This window comes from Dipodomys spectabilis, unplaced genomic scaffold (genome assembly GCF_019054845.1).
Source record: "Dipodomys spectabilis isolate Male_0828 unplaced genomic scaffold, ASM1905484v1 ptg000002l, whole genome shotgun sequence".
Classification (NCBI taxonomy): domain Eukaryota; kingdom Metazoa; phylum Chordata; class Mammalia; order Rodentia; family Heteromyidae; genus Dipodomys; species Dipodomys spectabilis.
Window position 1 is genome coordinate 44,297,246 of NW_024870679.1, and position 18,340 is coordinate 44,315,585.

The window sequence follows — 18,340 nt, forward strand, 5'->3', positions numbered from 1 at the left end:
GCCCACGCCACCCAGGTAAATCCGGCGCGGGAGGAGGGGGGCGGGCTGGTCATGGGCGCGGCCCTGGGAGGGGCCGTGAGGTCGCTTTGCGACCTGTGATTGGTTCTGAGTACAATGCCCCGCCCGAGGGCGGGGCTTGGAAGCACTAAAGGTCGGGCTAGAGGCTTGTCCCTCCTTCAGCTCCTGGGACTCGGGCCCCCTGCTAAGCTGCAGCCCCCCCCCCCCGCCCCTCCCCCGCATTCCTGTGACCCAGGTCACCCCACCAAATCTTGGGGCTCCCAAAGATGGTGCAAAGTGAACTTCAACTACAATCCAGAGCAGAAGGACGAGCTAAAGCTGCAAGCTGGGGAGACTGTGGAAATGATAAAGGAGGTGAGGGGATGAGGTGATGAGAGGGTTTGGGGGAGATGAAGAGGTGTCTCACTAGCCAGGGGAGTTGAGCGGAATGAGAGTGGGGGCGATGGGAATGGTGAGAGGTGCCGAGAAGGGGAACGAGGGACCAGGGGAGCTGGGGGTATTCAACAGAAGTGAGGGCACAGAGCCCCTTGGGGGCAGAACCAGATGCCCCTGCGTCCTCCCTCCTCCCTAGATTGAGGACGGCTGGTGGCTGGGGAAGAAGAACGGGCAGCTGGGAGCCTTTCCATCCAACTTTGTGGAGTTGCTGGACAGTGGGCCCCCAAGTGAGACCTTGAACCCGGGACCCCTTCTGGGACCAGACTCTGCTATTTCCAATGACCCTCCCAGTAACATGAGCCTGTGTCTGTGATGCACGTATCCTGACCCTGAAACCCTTCTTGATGCCCCTCCCATGCCTTAACTGAATTAGCATGTCCCTAACTTTGCTATTCCCACCAGGCCTTGGTAACCTAGATATGCCTTCAATCCATCCTGATCCCCAGCGACATTCCAAGGTAAATCTGGTCAGAGTGGGCCAAGAGGTGGTGTTATTGGGATGTTATTAAGCTCATCTTCTCTCCTGCCCCTCTCCTACTAGCTGAGCAGCCTGACCTATGACAGCCCTCCAGATTACCTGCAGACAGGTGAGCACCCAGCCAAAGGGAGGGGAAACCATTAGCCTAATAAATGAGGGTTAGCTCCAATGGACTGGCCTTTCCCTCAGCCTTCTGCCCTGAGACCTGCAGGGTCCTGTTTGACTATGAGCCAGAGGCCCCAGACGAGTTGGCACTGCGGAGAGGAGACTTGGTGAAAGTTCTAAGGAAGGTGTGAGGATACTTGGGAGGACCCAGGAAAGGAGGTTGTGAAGGAGTGGGACCCAAGGGAGAGGAGCTACAGGAATGGCTCACCTCCCACTTCATGTTTCTCTTAGACCACAGAGGACAAGGGCTGGTGGGAAGGAGAGTGTCAAGGCAGAAGAGGAGTTTTTCCAGACAACTTTGTGCTGCCACCACCCCCAGTAAGTTCAGAGCTGGACCCTCAGGTGGCATGGGGAAAGCTATTTTGGACAAACAGAATCATTGCACTTCCTGGAAATAGAAGGGCATATAGGCCAGGCTCCCTAAAAGCATCTAAGGTATAGTGTTGTCTAGAGAGTCACCCAAGCTTAGACATGAGGGGACTTCTCTTTGGATTCTGGCACTTCTTTTCTCTCTAGATCAAGAGGCTGGTGCCACGGAAAGGGCTACCTCGGGAATCAGGTGGGTACCCAGGGAGTCTGGGGTTGGGGATTGATTTCTGGAAGATCCACCACTCCATTTGCCCATAAACACCTGAAGTTTCCCCAGTGGTCCAGTATACAATGGGGCCCCCTCCCCTGTTGGTCAAGGACCAGACAAGAATGTGAGTCAGAAGTGTGTCAAGGCTGGGAATGTGGCTTAGTGGTAGAGTGCTTGACTAGCATGCATGAAGCCCTGGGTTCAATTTCTCAGTACCACATAAAAAGAAAAAGCCAGAAGTGGCACTGTGGCTTAGAGTCTAGCATTGAGCAAAAGCTCAGGGACAGTGCCCAGGCCCCGAGTTCAAGCCCCAGGACTGGCAAAAAAAAAAAAAAATCATATGTTTGTGTGTTAGCATGTGTCAGAATGTAGTTATCAACATTCTCCATGGATGGGCCATGAGTCCATGAGACTGTGCATGTGTTTATGTGTCTTGTAAGTTTGTCAGGGAATAGCTCTCTGTGTATATCTGTGTGACTGAAGTATGTCTCTTGACTTACCTTTCAATAGGCATTGGACACCAAAATATACATATGTAAATAATTAATACCCATGATCTATCTGAAGATTGAAGCCAGCCTGGGCATATAAATCCATCTGAAAGACTCTCATCTCCAATTAACCAGCAAAAGGCTGGAAATGGAGATGTGGCTCAAGTGGTAAAGCACCAGCTTTGAGCAGAAAAAGCTACTAAGAGTACAAGGCCTTCCTGAATTCAAGCCCTAGGACTGGCACAAAAAGAAAGAAAGAAAAAAAAAGTCGGTGCTGGTGGCTCGTGCCTGTAATTCTTGCTACTCAGGAGGCTGAGATCTGAGGGTCACACAGTTAAGAACCAGCCGAGCAGGAAAGTCCATTGAGACTCTTATCTCCAATTAACCACCAGAAAATTGGAAGTGGTGCTGTAGCTCAAGTGGTAGAATACCTACTGTGAGCCAGAAAGCTGAGCAAGCCCAAGACCCTGAGTTCAAGCCCAAGTACCAGCAAAAAGAAAAAGTTTGTGGAAGCATTTTTTTTTTTTTGGGTCCAGTCATGGGGTCTGAACTCTGGGCCTGGGTGCTGTCCCTCAGCTCTTCAGCTCAAGGCTAGCGCTCTACCACTTGAGCCACAGCGCCATTTCTGGCTATTTTCTTTTTGCTTATGTGGTGCTGAGGAATCGAACCCAGGGCCTCAGGCATGCAAGGCAAGCGCTCTACCACTGAGCCACCTTCCCAGCCCTAAACAGTTTTTTTTTTTTTTTGGTCGATTGTGAGGCTTTGAACTCTGGGCCTGGGCACTGTCCCTCAGCTCTTCAGCTCAAGGCGAGCGCTCTACCACTTGAGCTACAGCGCCACTTCCAGCATTATTATTTTTGTCAGTAACAGGGCCTCCTAGAGTCTTTTTTTTTGTCAATTACCTTGAGCTCTTTAGCTCAAGGTGAGCACTCTACCACTTTAGCCACACCTCCAGAGTGGTATTTTGTGGTTAATTGGAGATAAGAGTCCCATACTCATGGACTTTTCTGCCCTGGGCTAGCTTTGAACTGAGATCCTGAGATCTCAGCATTCACTGTGGACTCATTTCCCATTTCCCTGGTTCTGAATAATTTTATAGTTCTTTATACACTTCAAATACCAATCCTTTATGGAAATACATGTTACCAATGATTTATCTCTGTGGGTTGTCCTCAACCAAGGCTGTGGAGCTGCTGGTCCACACAGAGTCCCCTCCCTGCTGCAGACATCCTCGAGCAGCAGGCAGCAGGCAGCAGGCAGGCATGGGAGCAGCACGAACACCATCACTTCTTGAATTTTCTTTTCCCTTGGACAATTTCCTAGAGCATGACGTGGTCATTTTGACATTTTTATCCAGCTTTTTAGTTGCCTTTCTGGTAGAGGACTTGTCCATCACTTGATCAGAAGATTGCTCTGAAGTTCCCACTCCTCAGTGCACTTTTGGTTTACTAAATCTCTCTAGCTTTTTGACTCTATTTAGTCTGCTGTTTAACCTATACAAGAAATATGCTGAACATACACAGGTAAATAATGGCTTGCATGGTTTCCTCCCAACCCCCAGAATGCTCTTCTCATCTCCACTAGATCAGTTCTCACTTGTTTTCCAAAACTGCCTATTTGTTCCTGATGGGCGCTTTGTTGCATCCACATCCTTAGTTTAAAATATTTTATACATAGCTATGTCTGTGGTATACTGGATGCTATATGGTAGGCCTCAGTAGCCTGTCTTCCTGAGTATTTTATGATCTATTTCCCCCCTGGTTCTGGGGTTGGAACTCAGGTGTTGTCATGCTTGTTCAGATTGTTTGCTCAAAGGTGGTGCTCTAGGCTGGGAATGTGGCTTAGTGATAGAGTGCTAGCCTTGAGCAAAAGAAGCTTAGGAGCAGTGTCCAGGTCCTGAGTTCAAGCCCCAGGAATAGAAAAAAAAAAAAAAAAAAGTGGTACTCTCCTATTTGAGCTATGCCTCTAGCCCAGACTTTTGCTGGTTAATTGGAGATGTCTTATGTTCTGCCCAGACTGGTTTCTAACTCCTATCCAGGTCTTGGCCTCCTGAGTAGCTAAGATTATATCATGAGCCTCTAGCAACTGTCCTATGATCTTTCTTTCTGAGCTCATGATCTGATATGATCTGTGAGAACTCTGTTCCATGCCTGAGGCCTCAGACTCAGGAGCCATAGAGTTGACTTACCTACCCTCTCACATAGGCCTTTCTGGCCTAAGTTCCCCCCCCCCCCGCTTTTTTTGGGGGGGTCCGGTCGTGGGGCCTGAACTCTGGGCCTGGGTACTGTCCCTCAGCTCTTCAGCTCAAGGCTAGTGCTCTACCACTTGAGCCACAGCACCACTTCGGCTTTTTTCTTTTTGCTTATGTGGTGCTGAGGAATTGAACCCAGGGCCTCAGGCATGCAAGGCAAGCCTTGCTCTACCACTGAGCCACCTTCCCAGCCCCAGTTCCCCCCTTTTTTTGTGTGTACTTCTACTCTCTTTTAAGTGGAGAAAATGTGGGAAAGCTGTGTCCTAAGCAAGATCTAAATGCTGTCTGGTGGGAGGGCCTACAGAATACCTAATCAGCCATATGGCCTGGTTAAGGCATACTGAGCTGTGACTCCCTGCCAATAGTCATTTGCTCCAGCCTCATAACAACCCTACATAGTTGTAGTATCTATGCTTCATCATTGAGGACAGTGGGACACAGGTTACCTGTACACAGAAAGGAGCTGGAATGTAGAGTCTGCTGTCTGGCTGAGACTCCCTGCTCTCACTCCCCATGGCTCACTGTCAGTGGAATTGTGTTTGTAGCTATCTTTGTGATCTTGTGTGTTAGCATGTATGCACATACCACAGTGGCTGCTGGTGTGTCTATGGACGTGAATGGCACATATCTGATGCCCTCGATGTCCCTTCATAGTGGCCTTCTCTAACCACCCCCACTTAAAACTGTATACTGGGCTGGGAAACTGTGGTGTAGAGTGCTTGCCTCCCATGCATGAGGCCCTCGGTTCGATTCCTCAGCACCACATAAAGAGAAACAGCCAGAAGTGGTGCTATGGCTCAAGTGGTAGATACACTAGCCTTGAGCGGAAGAGCTCATGGACAGCCCTCAGGCCCAGAGTTCAAGATCCATGACTGACAAAATAAATAAATAAAACTGTATACTTGTGAGCTGGGGGACAGTGGCTCAAGCTTGTAATCCTAGCTACTGGGGAGACTGAGATCCCAGCCCAGGGAAGGAAAAGTGGTGAAAATCTTACCTCCAATAAACCACCAGAAAACTGGAAGTGGCACTGTGGCTCAAGTGGTAGAGCACTAGCCTTGGGCTGAAGAGCTGAGGAACAGCTCTCATGCCCAGAGTTCAATCCCCATGACTGACAAAAGTAAATAAATAAAACTATACTCATGGTACTATAACCTACACTACATAACCTGCAGTCATCCTAGCTATTTAATTTCTTTAGAACTAGGACCTCACTTGAGCCCAAGAGTTCAAGATTAGCCTAGGCTACATAGTGAGAGCCCAGCAGCACAGGGCCAGGGACTGTTAGGTGGATGGATAAGTCAAAAAAAATTACTTCACTCTTTTCTTTCCTCCCAGCTCTCGTTAAGGAACCCAAAAAAACGATGCCCAGACCATCCCTCTCTACTACCAAGAAGCTGACAGCAACTACTTCTTTACCCAGCAAAGCAAAGTATGGAGCCAGGGGGGCATTAGGGCAGGAGGAGGGCACAAAGGAAATGCCTTCCCTTGCCATGTCAGGGCTGATGGGGAACATGTTCCAGGATGCCTTGGATACCCAATGGGGATGGGCAGAAGCACCCCTCCAGAGACTCTGGTGAGAGCTTCCTTCCCCCAGCTGGGGAGACCTGGGGGAGAGGGTGGTATGCTGGGGGATAGAGAGGGATTAGAGATGAGCAGACCCTGAGGTCCTGTTTCCATAGGTGCCAATGGCAACTTCCTCAGTGGAGGTCCAGGGCAACCTGGCAAGAAGCGATCCAGAACCTCGGCTCCTGGGCAGCACCCTACATCCAGTCAGGTGAGAGGTAGGAGGCAGTGTGGGAGAGGGAATACTGGGTAGAGGCCGGTACCCAGGGGTGTGGTGTGCAAGGGCAGAGGAGAGTCAGGTGGAGCTTTCAGTTGAGGCCTCGCCCCCATTGCCACAGGAGGAAAAGCAGAGAAGGCTGGCAAAGAGCTCTTCCAGGAACAAAACCCCCACGGGCGGTAAGATCACCACCCCAGAGAAGACCCCACCTCTCCATGAGGTCTCCAGCCTAAAGAAGACGACCCGGTCTCTGAACAGGGCCTCCAGTGTGCAGACAATCTCTTCTATGGATAAGAACCCTGCTTTAGAAAACCCATCTAAGGATGAAGCCCTTGACCCAAAGGTCCCTTGGGAGGACAAAGCCCTCACCCCAGAAAAGGCGTTGACTTCTGAGCAGGTGCTTTCTGATGACATCGCCCCCAGAGACACCCAGATACATCACTTCTCCCGGGAGGAAAGCCCGCAGAGGGCGACGTCTGGAGAGGAGCCCTCCCAGAGCCATCACGGCTTTGAGGGCTGCCTCTGTATGAGTAAACAGGGGGACAGCTCCCCACTCCAGTCTAAGCTTGAGCCTTCCCAGGGAGAGGCCACAACTTTCCTCCATGCCAACGATGACACTACTCCGAAATTGGAGGCGCCCCCCAAAGAACCCCTAAGAGAGGTGACCTGTGAGGAGCAGATGCCTCCGAAAGAGAGATCTTCCACTCCCCAGACACCACAGACTACGAAGCAGACTCAAGATGCCCAAGAGACTCCCGCCCTTCATTCCCGGGGCCCGCAAAACTCCGAGAGCAAGAATAACCAGGCGGATGGAGTGACACTGAAGGAGGAAGTGGAGTCCCTCAAGAGCGCGTTCGAGCTGCTGCAGCTGCAGCTGGAGTGAGTGGTGGCGGCCGGCCGGGGGAGAGGGGGGGGTGTCCGCCCCCCATCCCCACCTCACCTGGGCTTCCCGTCCCCAGGAAGCAAATGACTGACGTCTGGGAGGAGCTGAACCGCGAGAGGGAGAAGCGCAGTTGGCTGGAGGTGGGTGGGGCTGCAGGCCCCGGCGGGAGGGAGGGGGGGGAGGGCGGGAGGCCCGGGCCCAGCCCTGACCCCCCCCCTTCTCCCAACTAGGCTCAGATGCTGCGGAAGTCAGAGAAGTCTCCACCACCGAGTTTCAAGCACGCGCAGACGCAGACGCAGTGAGGGCGGGCGCGGAGGAGCCTCCGTCGGGCTCTGGCATCCCAGTCCGTGCGCACAGCTTTGGGAAATGCAAGGAAGTAAACTGGCCTGCCTGCCGCCTGCCTGCCACTCGGAGCTGGCCCGGGGGGTCGGGCTGTGCGGGACGGGGCGGGGCCGCCCCAGCCCGGCCCCTGGAATTCCTGGAGGTCTCTGGCGGGCACATCTGGCCCACATGTGGCTCCCATTACGGTTCCCAAAGCCTGCGCGGCTATTTTTATCCACCGGATGGAGGGGGGCGGGGCAGAGGGTGTCTCCTTCAAGACGCCAGCCCTGCGCTGGACCTCGGCGGCGGCGGCGGCGGCGGGCTGGGGAGAGCCACAGCCGGCCGATTCCGGAATCCAGCTGTGCAGCCGGAGCTGGGCTGGGAGCCCGACCCCTCCCAGGCGGCCACACCCGCTTGCTGCCCAGAGGAACTCCGGTCCACTCGGTCCACCTCGGCCCAGATAGGAGCTCCACCTGTAGCCTAGCTCAGGCACGCGTGGTTACACTGGGGCTGCCACCCTTAGCGTCACGGCCAGGCTCCGCAGGCCTGCTGCGTGTGACTGCAATTATGCCCGAGTCTAGGGCACAGTGCGGCCACGGGGACGTGTGCCCAAGCGTTTGCCTGTAGGAACGCATGTGAGCGAGGGGCGTGCTGTTGTCCTGTGTGAGCTGGAGAGGGGCGAGGTGTCTGTGAAGTGACGGGGGGGGGGGGGGGGGAGGGCAGAGGTCGTGGATCCTTGGGACTCTAGTAAGGCCTAGCTGCGTGGCAGGAGCCTGGGGACCCATTGGAGGCAAAGGCAACAGAGGGAGAGACAGTCATTGAGAACGCTACTTTCATTGGTCACATCATCGTTCCCGGGGAAGAGAAGATGGGGACCTTGCATCCTCCTCCCGCTCCCACCCGGGATGGGTGCCTCGCAGAAAGTGGCAGTCTATATCCAATAGCACCAGGGGAATTCAGGAACCCAGGCAAGTCCAAAAGTCCTGGGGCCACCAGCTCTGGGCTCTGATACATGTCCAGTACTCAAGAGCCCCTCGGAAGCTGGGCCGGGCGTCAGTAATAGTGCATGCGGCCCAGTGTGCCCGTGCCCGTGGGGCAGGGCCCCAACGTGCCAGTGCCCAGCAGATCTGGCTGCCCGGTGCGCCAGATCTCCCGCAGGATCCGCTCCCGCTCCTCCAGCCTCTGCGCGCGCTCCAGCTCCTCGGCGGACGTGAACACGTTGACGCTGAGCGGCCCCTCGGCCTCAGCCGACAACTCGGGGCCCGGCAGCGTGTCGTCAGGGCCCAGCCTGGTCACCGTGTCTTCCTCCTCGTCGTCCTCGTCTTCGGGTTCCAGGGTGCTGCTGCGAGGGTCCCTGCGTAGAGCGGGGCCCCGAGGGCGCGGGCGGGGTGCGCAGGAGATGCTGATGACCAGCAGGCACAGAGTGAGCAGCAGGCCGAAGCAGACGCCCAGCACGAAGTAGAGGCCAAAGCTTTCAGGGTTGGCTGGGGGGGGGGAGGGCAAAGGTCATGGAGAGTCCACCCCATCCCCGGAGACTCCAGGTTTGGGGCCAGGGCTGGGGGATGGACGGGAGGGGAGGGGGAGAGGAGAGAGGAAGGGCCCGAGCGCGCACACGCGCACACCCCGCTCCCGCGGTCCCCTCTCACCGCGGATGTGCGCGTAGGCCGCCAGGCTGTTGCTGAGCAGCTCCATGTCCCGGCGCGGGGCATCCATGCCGCGCGGGGGGCAGCGCCCCGCCAGCCTGCGGGAGCGGCCAGGTCAGCGCCTCGGCCCGCCCGCCCCGCGCCCCGGCCCAGCTCCGCCCTGGAGGGAGACCCGAGCCGCCGCCCCGCGGGGTCCCCGCGCGCGGGGGTGAGGGGCGGGTCAGAGGCCGCCAGCCTCGCCCGCCCGCAGGCCCCGCTCGCTCACCGTCAGCGCCCCGCCGCCCCGCCGCCGAGGCCCTGCGTCCGTCCCGCCGGCGGCCGCATACACCCGGGGACGGCCCCGCCGCTCCCGCCCCGTCCGCCCAGCTCGGCTCCCAGCGGCGGCGCGACCGGACACGGGCCGAGAGAGCAACCGGTGGAAAGTTTCCTCGGAGGAAAGAGGAGGGGCGGGGCGGGCAGGAGGGGCGGGAGGAAGGGGGGCGGCCGTCACAGGAAGCCGCGGGGGAGGCCGTGGCGGGGCCGCCCCCACTGACGACAGCGGCGGCGCGGAGGCTGACCCGCCCCCCCCCCCGCCCCGCACCTGGGCTTTAATCCGAGCCACCCCCGCATCGGATGAAGAAAACGCCGAGTTTGGGGAGAGGCTAACTTTAGCAACCGGCCAGCATTCGAACTCACCACTCCTGGCCCAAGAGCTCAGGCTCCAGACCGCTTCCCGGTCCTCCGCTCACTTCTCAGGGTCCCTTTGCGCACCCCCCTCCCCCAGGGCGGCTTTTGCTTTGTTTTGCCAGCACTCACCCCCAGATCCTCAACCACTGGGGAGGGTGGGAGTCCTGGGGTCCCTCCTGCTGGGCCCCAGACCTCAGTGCGCCCAGCTGGCCAGCTCTGCTCGGGTCAGACAAGGCTGATGATTGATTGATAGGCGGTGCGCGGTGCGCGGTGCGCCCGGCCGGTGCAGGCTTGCAGACCCCGAAGGAAGCAGGGGATGCCTGAGTCCAGTTGAGTGACAGGCGCCCTGGCTAGGCCCGCCCAGGCTCACACGTGCATCTCCACCTGGGCTGAGCTTGTGCGGGCAACGTGTGATGAGTGCGCAGCTGGGGTTGGTCCTCTTTCTGCCCGGTCTTCCAGGCACCCTTCCCCCTTCGGCCCCAGGGCTTCCCTGCCTGCCGCCGCTGGAGCTGGGGTGAGGGGGAGGCTTTCTTGGCGGGAGCCTTAGGGAGGAGGAGGGAAGGAAGGAGGGAGAGGAAATTGCAGACATAGCTGAAGGCCGTGCCTGAGGCCTGTGGGCCAACGACCCCCTCTCCATTCTGGCTGCAGACCCCCACTCCCCCACTTCTGAGACTGGGTTCAAGCAGAGGGCAGATCAAGGTGGGGAAGGGACTAGGCTGACTCCCACCTTGGATGTCTTTGTAACTTTGCTTTGTGAGCCTGAATAAAGGTATTTCTGCTCATATCTGTTGTGTATAGGCTATGCATGCTAAATATTGCTTGTGTACTTGTGTAGAGGTGGGTTATAGCCCCTAGTCAACAGATGCTAACTGATCGTGGGTGCTTGGTCCTTCCTAGGAATGGGGAAAGAGGCAGGTTTATTAGTGAAAAATTAGTATAGTACACAAGCCCTGGGCCTCAGGGTGCTGACACTAAATTGGAGTCTCCATGCTGGTGCGGGGAAGAGAGCCTCAGGGGATGGGAAATGTTCAGGATGACTAGTAGAATCAGCTGATGTGTTGGTGGCCTTCGGTGGTGGCTCTCACAGGCCATCCAAGGTGAGAGCTGAATCTCCTTCATGCCAGGGACTAGGGGAGAGTGTCTAGGCAGGAAGAAGGGCAAAGGCCTGGGGAGGGTGATTGATGAGAGTAACCATGCAGGGGAGGAGCCTGGATTGATTGTAAGGGTAGAGCAGAGTCCAAGTTTTAAGCAAGAGCAGTGCCGTGTCCCATGCCACATTCTGGGGTGACTTCTGTGGTAGCTCGGGGTAGGATATGCCATGGGAGGGGTGGGAGACAAGGATTGAAGCAGAGCAGTGAGCAGGCAGGCAAGCCTTCCAGGCAAGTAAGGGCCTAGGCTCAGTGGCTGGGTGACAGGGGGAAGGGCTAGATGCAGATGGTATTTTGAAGGAGTTCTGTGCAGAGGTGGACATGAGGGAAAAAAATTAGCCTTGATCTTGGGCCTAAGCACTCAAGGAATGTGGGAGGGGGATACATTTTGGGGGGTTGGTGAGAGTTTTATTTTAGATATGTCAGATTCAAGCATACATTAGACACTTGGAAGCGTCAAGTAGGTAGACCTCCCCAGCCCCCATGGCCATTTCTGCCGAGAACTGTACCACCTAGGGCAGGGAAAAGAGTAGAAGAGAAAGGTTCCAAGCCTGAGCCCTGAACATTGACATGAGGTAATACCCTCCTCAGAGAGGTGACCAGTGAGGTAGAAGATAGAACAGGGTCGTGATCAGCTGTGTTACATGCCACTGAGAGATGAAGAGACCAGAATCCTGCTTGCTCAGCTGGCACTTGACCACTTGAGCCATGCTTCTGTCTTGTGTGTGTGTGTGTGTGTGCGCGTGCGTGCGTGCGTGCACACATGCCAGTCCCAGGGTCTGAGCTCTGAACCTGAGCTGCTTTTTGTTCAAGGCTAGCACTGTATCAGTAGAGCTACAGTGTCACTTCTAGCTTTTGTTGGTGGTAGTGGTAGTGGTTTGTAGTTTGGTGGATATGAGTCTCACAGGGCTGGGCACTGGTGTCTTAGCTATAATCCTAGCTACTCAGGAGGCTGAGATCTGAGGATCACAGTTCCAAGGCAGTCCAGGCAGGAAAGTCTGTGAGACTCTTACCTCCAATAAACTACTCAGAAAAAGCTGGAAGTCCAAATAGTAGAGCACTAGCCTTGAGCAAAAGAAGCTCAGGGACAGTGCCCAGGCCCTGAATTCAAGCCCTAGGACCAGCACACACACACACACACACACACATCATGAGTTTTTCCTTCCCTGGATGACTTCAAACTGCAGTCCTCAGATCTCAGCCTCTTGAGTAGTGAGGATTACAGGCATGAGCCCCTGACACCCAACTATAGTTGTAAAATTTCTAATAACCACATAAAAACAGGCACAATTTTTTATTTATTTTTTGCCAAGCATTCAACAAATCTCCAACCTCTGGTGCTCTCATAGGCTCTCTCCTTGTTTAAGGCATGTGTGTGTGACTGGCTAATTACTCAACATGTGTTATGAACTCTATTGATGATTGATGTATTTAATGTCTCCATCTACATGCATATCGCTGTGTGCTACAGCAGTACTGGCACGGAGTGCTGTGTATCAGTTTGGGTCTGCGTTCATCTGTGTGTGTGTGTGTGTGTGTGCAGTGTGAGGTTTGGGATATTTTCTGTCAAGCAGTTTTCTTGCACCTGTGCCATGCGGATCTCTCTCACTGCCTGTAGGCAAAGGTGTGTCTGTGTATAGCTTGGGTGTAAGAGATGTGTTTGGAAAAGGTTGTAACTCAGCCCCAGGCAAGCAGGTGAACGTGCAGAAATAAGATGACAAGGTAGTTACTGGTTCCTCCAGAGAGAGATACAGAGTTCCCAGAGTGCTGCCTTCCCCTGGGATGAGTGTAGCCAACCACAGTGGCTTTGTTGTCCTTGAGGACTTAAAGCAGCAGCAGGGGGGAAGCTGCCTCAAGCCTTTGCATCCTCCACAGGGCTCGCTGCCCTTCGTGGCCACCTACTTGTATGCTTTGCTGCCTGTCTCATGTCACTGCTCACCCTGTCTGTGTCTGCTTCCATCTGTGGCTGAGATCTCTGCATGTTTGTCACTTGCTCATCTGGCTGGTATCCCACTATCCACCTGCTCATCTCCCTCCCTGCCCGCCTGCCTTCTTGACAGTCTCAACCTCTGTCCTGCCTGCCTGTGAGACCAGCCTGTGTTGCCTTTGGAAAGCACAGAGCACTCCTAAGAGGAAACAAGAAAGATGGGTCTTGATAGAAGAGGGTCCGAGAGGTCCAGACCACTGCAGACTCTGCCTGGCATGTTTACAGACCAGCGCCAAGTTCCAACAGCATGTTCCCTCCCGCCATGGCTATGCTGAGAGTCACTGAGGCCTCCCATTCCACAGAGGTAAGTTTTGGATGGAGGAAAAGTCTAGTACTCAGAATAGCTGCTGGGAAGAGGTACTGGGGAAGGTTCTCCATGGGTATTAGTAAAGGATCTAGTGGGTCCTCCTGGCACTGTACAGTTTGGAGCATGACTCCCGCTTGGCAGTTTCCGCTCAGGGTTCTCCATCCCGTCACCCCCAAAGCTGCCTTTCCACTGTACTTCCTGTTGCTCCTGTCTGCACTGGAAGCAAAACATGCCTCTAACATACTAACCTTCACCTTAGTTAAAAATGTTTCTTTGCCGGGCACCGGTGGCTCACGCCTGTAATCCTAGCTACTCAGGAGGCTGAGATCTGAGAATCGCGGTTCAAAGCCAGCCCGGGCAGAAAAGACCGTGAGACTCCTATCTCCAATAAACCACTAGAAAACCGGAAGTGGCGCTGTAGCTCAAGTGGTAGAGCGCTTGCCTTGAGCTGAAGAGCTGAGGGACAGCGCCCAGGCCCAGAGTTCAAGCCCCATGACTGACAAAAAAAAAAAAAAATGTTTCTTTGTCCTGTGATATAAAAAGTAGTGATGTATATTTGGGGGGTGATCCATTGCTGTGTGAGCAGGCCAGCCCTGGAAACACTGGTGGGTGGGATGAACTCGGTAAATTTCTGAACAAAGGAAGGGACAAATTTCCTCCACTTATGTTAGGGGCATGGCTCAAGTGACTAAGAACATCTAGATGTTCTTAGCACGCAGAGGCCCTGGGTTCAATCTCCAGCATGGGGGGGGATTTTCTCTACACAGTTGATTCCCAAAAGATGCAGTGTAGACCACAGAGCCAATTCTCTCTGGTAACAAGTACATTTTCTACTTAACAGTGTGCAGATGTAAAATCTGCTTGCCTTCTGGGTTGCCTGGGGTCCCTTGCTCTCACCCCTGAATGCTAGGAGGGACCAGTGTACCCACCTCCCCCCGCTCCCCCAGCCCTACAGTGGACACTGCAGAAGAGAATTCTGTCATCATTCTTGAGGCCTAACGTGAGTAGCGAATAGAATATACGTGTCAGGCTGTGATCACTACAACAAATCTGAGTAAGGGACTCCGGTCCAGGAAGAAAGAACCTTCCAGAAAGAGTAGCTAGTGGCAAGGCCAGTAGCAGAAGTGTGCTGATTTGCTTGTGGCAGAACAGAGTGAGTACAGGTCAGGGAGGGGCTGAGGAGTTAAGGGTCAGGAATGTGAGAGTTGTAGGCAGGAGGGACCATGAATCTGATGTTAGCAGGCTCATTCAGGCTGCATGTGGCTCCTGGCCTAAGGCAAAGGAGACCAAGGAGTCCAGAGCGGAGATCTGGTGGCTGCTGTCACAAGTGGTCAGATTCAAGACAGGACTGGAGGTGGCAGGGAGGCAGACACAAGGCTGATTTGGTTTCAGAGCCTGGATACCTCAGCCAGCAGGACTCTCCATCCTCACTACCTTTCCCACTGGAGAACTCTGTGCTGCTCCTGGGAACGTCTCAGCTCTTACCTGCTGTGACGGCTCAGGAACACAGATGGCTGTTGATCATAATTACACACCTTCCGCTGCTTTTTTCTGGTACCTTCCCTTTCCTTCCTTTAATTCCAGGGTTCCCAGTAAAAACTTAGGATGAGTGGTGCCAGTGCAGATCAATAAACCAGGGATTTCTGAGTGCCAGGCTATTTCGAAGGGCTGACCCTAAAGCGAGTGAAATGGTCCCTGCCTCCTGGAACATGCTGTATACCCCTGTCTGGAGAGACAGCTGCACACTGAGCAGTGGCTGGCTGGGTAAGGGATGAGGTGAGGCTGTGAGTGGAGGCCTGATGCAGGGCAGCTGCTGGCAGGAATGGATTGGGGGAAAAGGTACCTTCTGGCAGTATATTCAGGGCAGACAAGGTATGTGTGCCAGATGTAGTATCTGGACCACTGGGCTGCTGTGGGGTTCTCGGGTGAAGGTAGGGCCCAGGGGTCCAGGGCTGGGGGCCTGCAAAGAATTGAGGCTCTCTTCCAGGGGGGGGGGAGCCACACCCTCTTTCATCTGCTTACCTGCAAAGGGGCTTTTGCCAGCTGGAGTTTTGACCTTCCCACTCCCCACTATTGGGCACAAGGGGGAGGGGACGGGGCAGCTTGCTTGCCTCTCGCTTCGCAGCTAGGGAAGCACAATCTGCAGTCTAAATTTAGGCAACAGAAGGAAGGAAGAAAGGAAGGAAGGCACCCCTGGACTTCCCATGGAGGGGGAGGCAGTGCAGGAAATAGCCTGGCTTGGCCTTTCCTCACCCCAGCTCCTTGGCCGGCCTAAGGGCAGAGCAGCCTATTGTTAGGATCCACACACACACAGGGCTTTGCTCTCTCTAGCTACCATGGTTGTGGGCTCCTGCTGCTGGACTGGACCCCCTCCTGATTCAGGACAGTGCGGGGAGGTAGGAACATCTGGTGGCTGCCCTACCAGAGTGGGAGAGGATGGCTGGGCTGGAGCCCAAGATGGAGGCACCTCAGCAGAGCAAGAACCGCAGACACTGTGGGCCATGGTGGCTCCAGATCAGGAAGTTTTATTGCTGACATGCAGGAAGAGTCCCCATGTAGTACAAAAATACGTCTTTATACAAACTTTTTGTGACTTTTTCCGTTTTGTTTTGTTTCTTTACAACAGGACTTCTCTCAGTGTGTGACACCAGTGAGGGCAGACCCAACCTCCTCTCCTCTCCTTCGCCAAAACGCAGCCAGAGCCAGGGCTGGCTGACAGGGCTCTGCAGACCTGAGGATATTGCTTTGAAAAGGAGGAGAGAGACCGCAAGTGGAACGCAGGCCCAAGGGGCCCCACAGACTGTTGGCTAGGGGCTCTGTCCAGGTGGCCCTGGCTAGCCCCCAAGCCTCGCCAGAGGGCAGTCTCAGGCCCGGGAGTCCACGCTGACTGCATTTCTGCTCCCTCAGGAGACTTTTATCAAATAAATACAGAAAAGAGGCCTCCCCACCCCTGGCTCTCGAGAGGCTGGACAGCTGGGCTAGAGGCAGAGCCAGGTGCTCAGGGAGGAAGTGCTGGGCTCAGGAGGGCTCCCACAGACCCACTGAGGCAGAGGCACAAGGCGCCCAAGTGCTAGATTGGGGACAGGGGGAGGAGGGGTGTGGGCAGCCCTGCTACTGCTGGCAAGAGGTGGCCCCATTTTTTCCAGATGGGGAAACTGAGGCACAAGGAAGTTTGGGAACTTGCCCAAGGTCACTCACAGTGAGTCAGCTTTTTGGGGGGATAAAAGGAGGCAGCCCACACTCTAGAAACAGTCACCTCCCCACTGGGAAGCAAGAATAGGCAGGAAGGGCCTTGGGCTACCTGGAGGGGATATTTGGCCTCTCTAAGGATACATGGGGAGGAGAGGCCTCTGGACGAGGGTCTTTGCTTGGCACTGGGCTGGGCCGAGTCCAGTGAGGGGGAAGGGAGAGGTGGTCATTCTGGTGAGAACAGCAGTTCTGGCAAGACGGGCATCCACTTCAAAATCTTGGCTCAAAAGGGCAGCAGGGCTGTTCTCAAACCAGGCAGGGCAGGTCCCCGATCGCTACAATCGTCCCCTCAAGTCTCTGACCTCCATGAAGGTCCCTGGCTAGGGTGTGCCAAAGGAGACACAACATCTACTCTGAGGTGAGGGCAGGAGGGGAGATGCTCCCATGGTGGGTCCTCTGAACACAGGGGTGGGAAAGCAAGAGCAGCCAGACCCAGAGCATTGCCGCCCAGTCTACCCCCGCTCCCTTCACATCGTGTCTGCTGTGTGGGTACCATGTGTACCTGGGTACCACATGAAAGACGGAGAAGGAAGCAGGGCTTCCACGGGCAGCACCTCAGAGAAGCCACTGAGTGAGACAGAGAAAGAATGAAACCTAGAAAGGCCTCCCATCACTGGAAACAGAGGGCTGGGCAGGATGGGCCAGCAAAGGGGCTCCTCTGTGCCTGGGGGTGAGGAGGGAGCCCACATGGACCCCTGCTGTCCACGTGGGGACGGGGTAGCCCCAGGCTGAGCCACCCAGAGATGGGAGAGAAGTTGATTTCAGTAAAAAAATAAATATATTTGAACTGGGCATCCGATGAGGTGGAGGTGTTCTGCAGCTGGGGGGAGGGGCGGGTCTGGAGGGCATTCATTTGGGAAGCCAGCAGCGAGCTGCTCTTTGAGCTTATTTGGACTGTGGGGGACAGGGCCCCGGGGCCACAGCCTGGGTGGGTGGCTGGCTCCCTCCTCCTCCTGTCACTTAGTCCAGAGACAGCTCAGTTAAAGAGACAGAGGTAGATTAAAATGTCATGATTAAAAGCAGATTAGTTATCTAGGCTTCTCAGATTAAAAAAACAAAAAACAAAAAACCAAACAATCAAGCAATCATTCCAAAAGGTAGCTTTGTGGTGCCTCTGCTGACTCACGTGACCTGGGCTGTCCCTGCCCTGCCCTGCCCCATGGCAGCCTGGGAAAGTCCAGCACTTTGGGCCCAGCCCTGACAGCCAGGCTTGGGGCTGGGACTGGGCGCCTGGAGAGGTGATACTGGGGCAGGTGTCCTGGCAGAGGCCGCCGCTATTTCCGCAGGTAGCGTTGTGCCAGGATGGCTGTGTCCAAGGAGGTCATGGGCTGTGCGTCGTGGCCCAGCCGTCGCACCGGTGGCACGCTGCCGAACTGCCGCTTGGGCACCCAGCTCCGGGCCTCGTGGATGGAGCTCTTCTCCTCAGCCAGCAGCAGCTGCTGCCGCATGTAGTTCTCAAACTCGTACTGGGAGCACTCCTCCGTCACTTTTGCCTGTGAGGCCAAGGATGGAGATGAAGACAACAGCAGAGATTGAGGGAAGCCTGGCTCTGTGCCCAGCCTTCCTAGGTACCACACTTAGGGATCCATCTGGCCAGGTACTGAGTGGGTCCATGAAGGCTTCCTCCAGCCAACTGGCCCTCACATTGCTGGCTAAAGCACAGACCCAGGAGCAGGGCCAGCGGCCACAGTATCTGGGAAACCTCATGTCTTTATCTCAGTCCTACCCACAAGCCCCTGATGAGTCCCCTAGCCCACAGGTAGATGGTAATAGAATCAGCAGTGGTAAGTCTATACTAGTTAGGAGTCAGGGTTCAGTTCTACTTCCAAGCTGTGCAACTTTGGGGAAACCATTTTGCCTCTCTGAACCTTAGTTTCCTCATTTATAAATTGAGGAAAAGAATGCAGGTCTGTAGAAATGGTTTTAAGACGTGGGGAC

General features: G+C 55.0%; 3 protein-coding genes across 6 annotated transcripts in view; 1 reads left to right on the forward strand and 2 right to left on the reverse strand.

The window, feature by feature from the left end:
- The first annotated feature begins 253 nt into the window (after window positions 1-253).
- Window positions 254-8,068, forward strand: Sh3d21 (SH3 domain containing 21). Its single transcript, XM_042674446.1, has 13 exons — window positions 254-372; window positions 590-680; window positions 856-911; window positions 995-1,040; window positions 1,121-1,221; window positions 1,328-1,414; window positions 1,613-1,655; window positions 5,754-5,847; window positions 5,939-5,991; window positions 6,098-6,192; window positions 6,320-7,077; window positions 7,158-7,221; window positions 7,312-8,068. The coding sequence occupies exons 1-13, from the start codon at window positions 361-363 to the stop codon at window positions 7,381-7,383; spliced, it is 1,572 nt and encodes a 523-aa protein (XP_042530380.1). The 5' UTR covers window positions 254-360; the 3' UTR covers window positions 7,384-8,068.
- The window catches only part of Stk40 (serine/threonine kinase 40), a 52,297-nt gene continuing 38,849 nt past the window's right edge, over window positions 4,893-18,340 (reverse strand). Inside the window, exons 11-12 of one of the 3 annotated variants that reach the window (XR_006147080.1) lie at window positions 17,096-17,895; window positions 4,893-4,903 (exon numbers count right to left, since the gene is read on the reverse strand). Coding sequence is in view for 2 of the 3 variants with exons in the window: in XM_042677035.1 (XP_042532969.1) it covers window positions 17,677-17,895 (219 nt within the window). In the remaining variant the exon portion in view is untranslated. Of the gene's footprint in view, window positions 4,904-15,658; window positions 17,896-18,340 lie in introns of those variants that run through there. The other 2 variants (XM_042677035.1, XM_042677034.1) reach the window with 2 other exon arrangements.
- On the reverse strand, window positions 8,218-10,446 carry Eva1b (eva-1 homolog B). 2 transcript variants are annotated; one of them, XM_042677039.1, is made up of 3 exons: window positions 9,841-10,446; window positions 9,049-9,143; window positions 8,218-8,886 (listed from the first exon to the last, which is right to left on the reverse strand). In XM_042677039.1, exons 2-3 carry the CDS (start codon window positions 9,113-9,115, stop codon window positions 8,456-8,458), a joined length of 498 nt encoding a protein of 165 aa, XP_042532973.1. In that variant the 5' UTR covers window positions 9,116-9,143; window positions 9,841-10,446; the 3' UTR covers window positions 8,218-8,455. The 2 variants fall into 2 exon arrangements, with proteins under 2 accessions (XP_042532973.1, XP_042532971.1); XM_042677037.1 differs by lacking the exon at window positions 9,841-10,446 and adding an exon at window positions 9,311-9,347.

Bases quoted from the DNA above. Each gene is read 5' to 3' on its own strand.
- Sh3d21 (XM_042674446.1), top strand. The intron at 1,656-5,753 runs GTGGGTACCCAG...CTTTCCTCCCAG, and splicing joins AGGGCTACCTCGGGAATCAG to CTCTCGTTAAGGAACCCAAA. The intron at 7,078-7,157 runs GTGAGTGGTGGC...TCCCGTCCCCAG, and splicing joins CTGCTGCAGCTGCAGCTGGA to GAAGCAAATGACTGACGTCT.
- Eva1b (XM_042677039.1), bottom strand. From the start codon at position 9,115: ATGGATGCCCCGCGCCGGGACATGGAGCTGCTCAGCAACAGCCTGGCG. The intron at 8,887-9,048 runs GTGAGAGGGGAC...CCCCCCCCCCAG, and splicing joins GGCCTACGCGCACATCCGCG to CCAACCCTGAAAGCTTTGGC.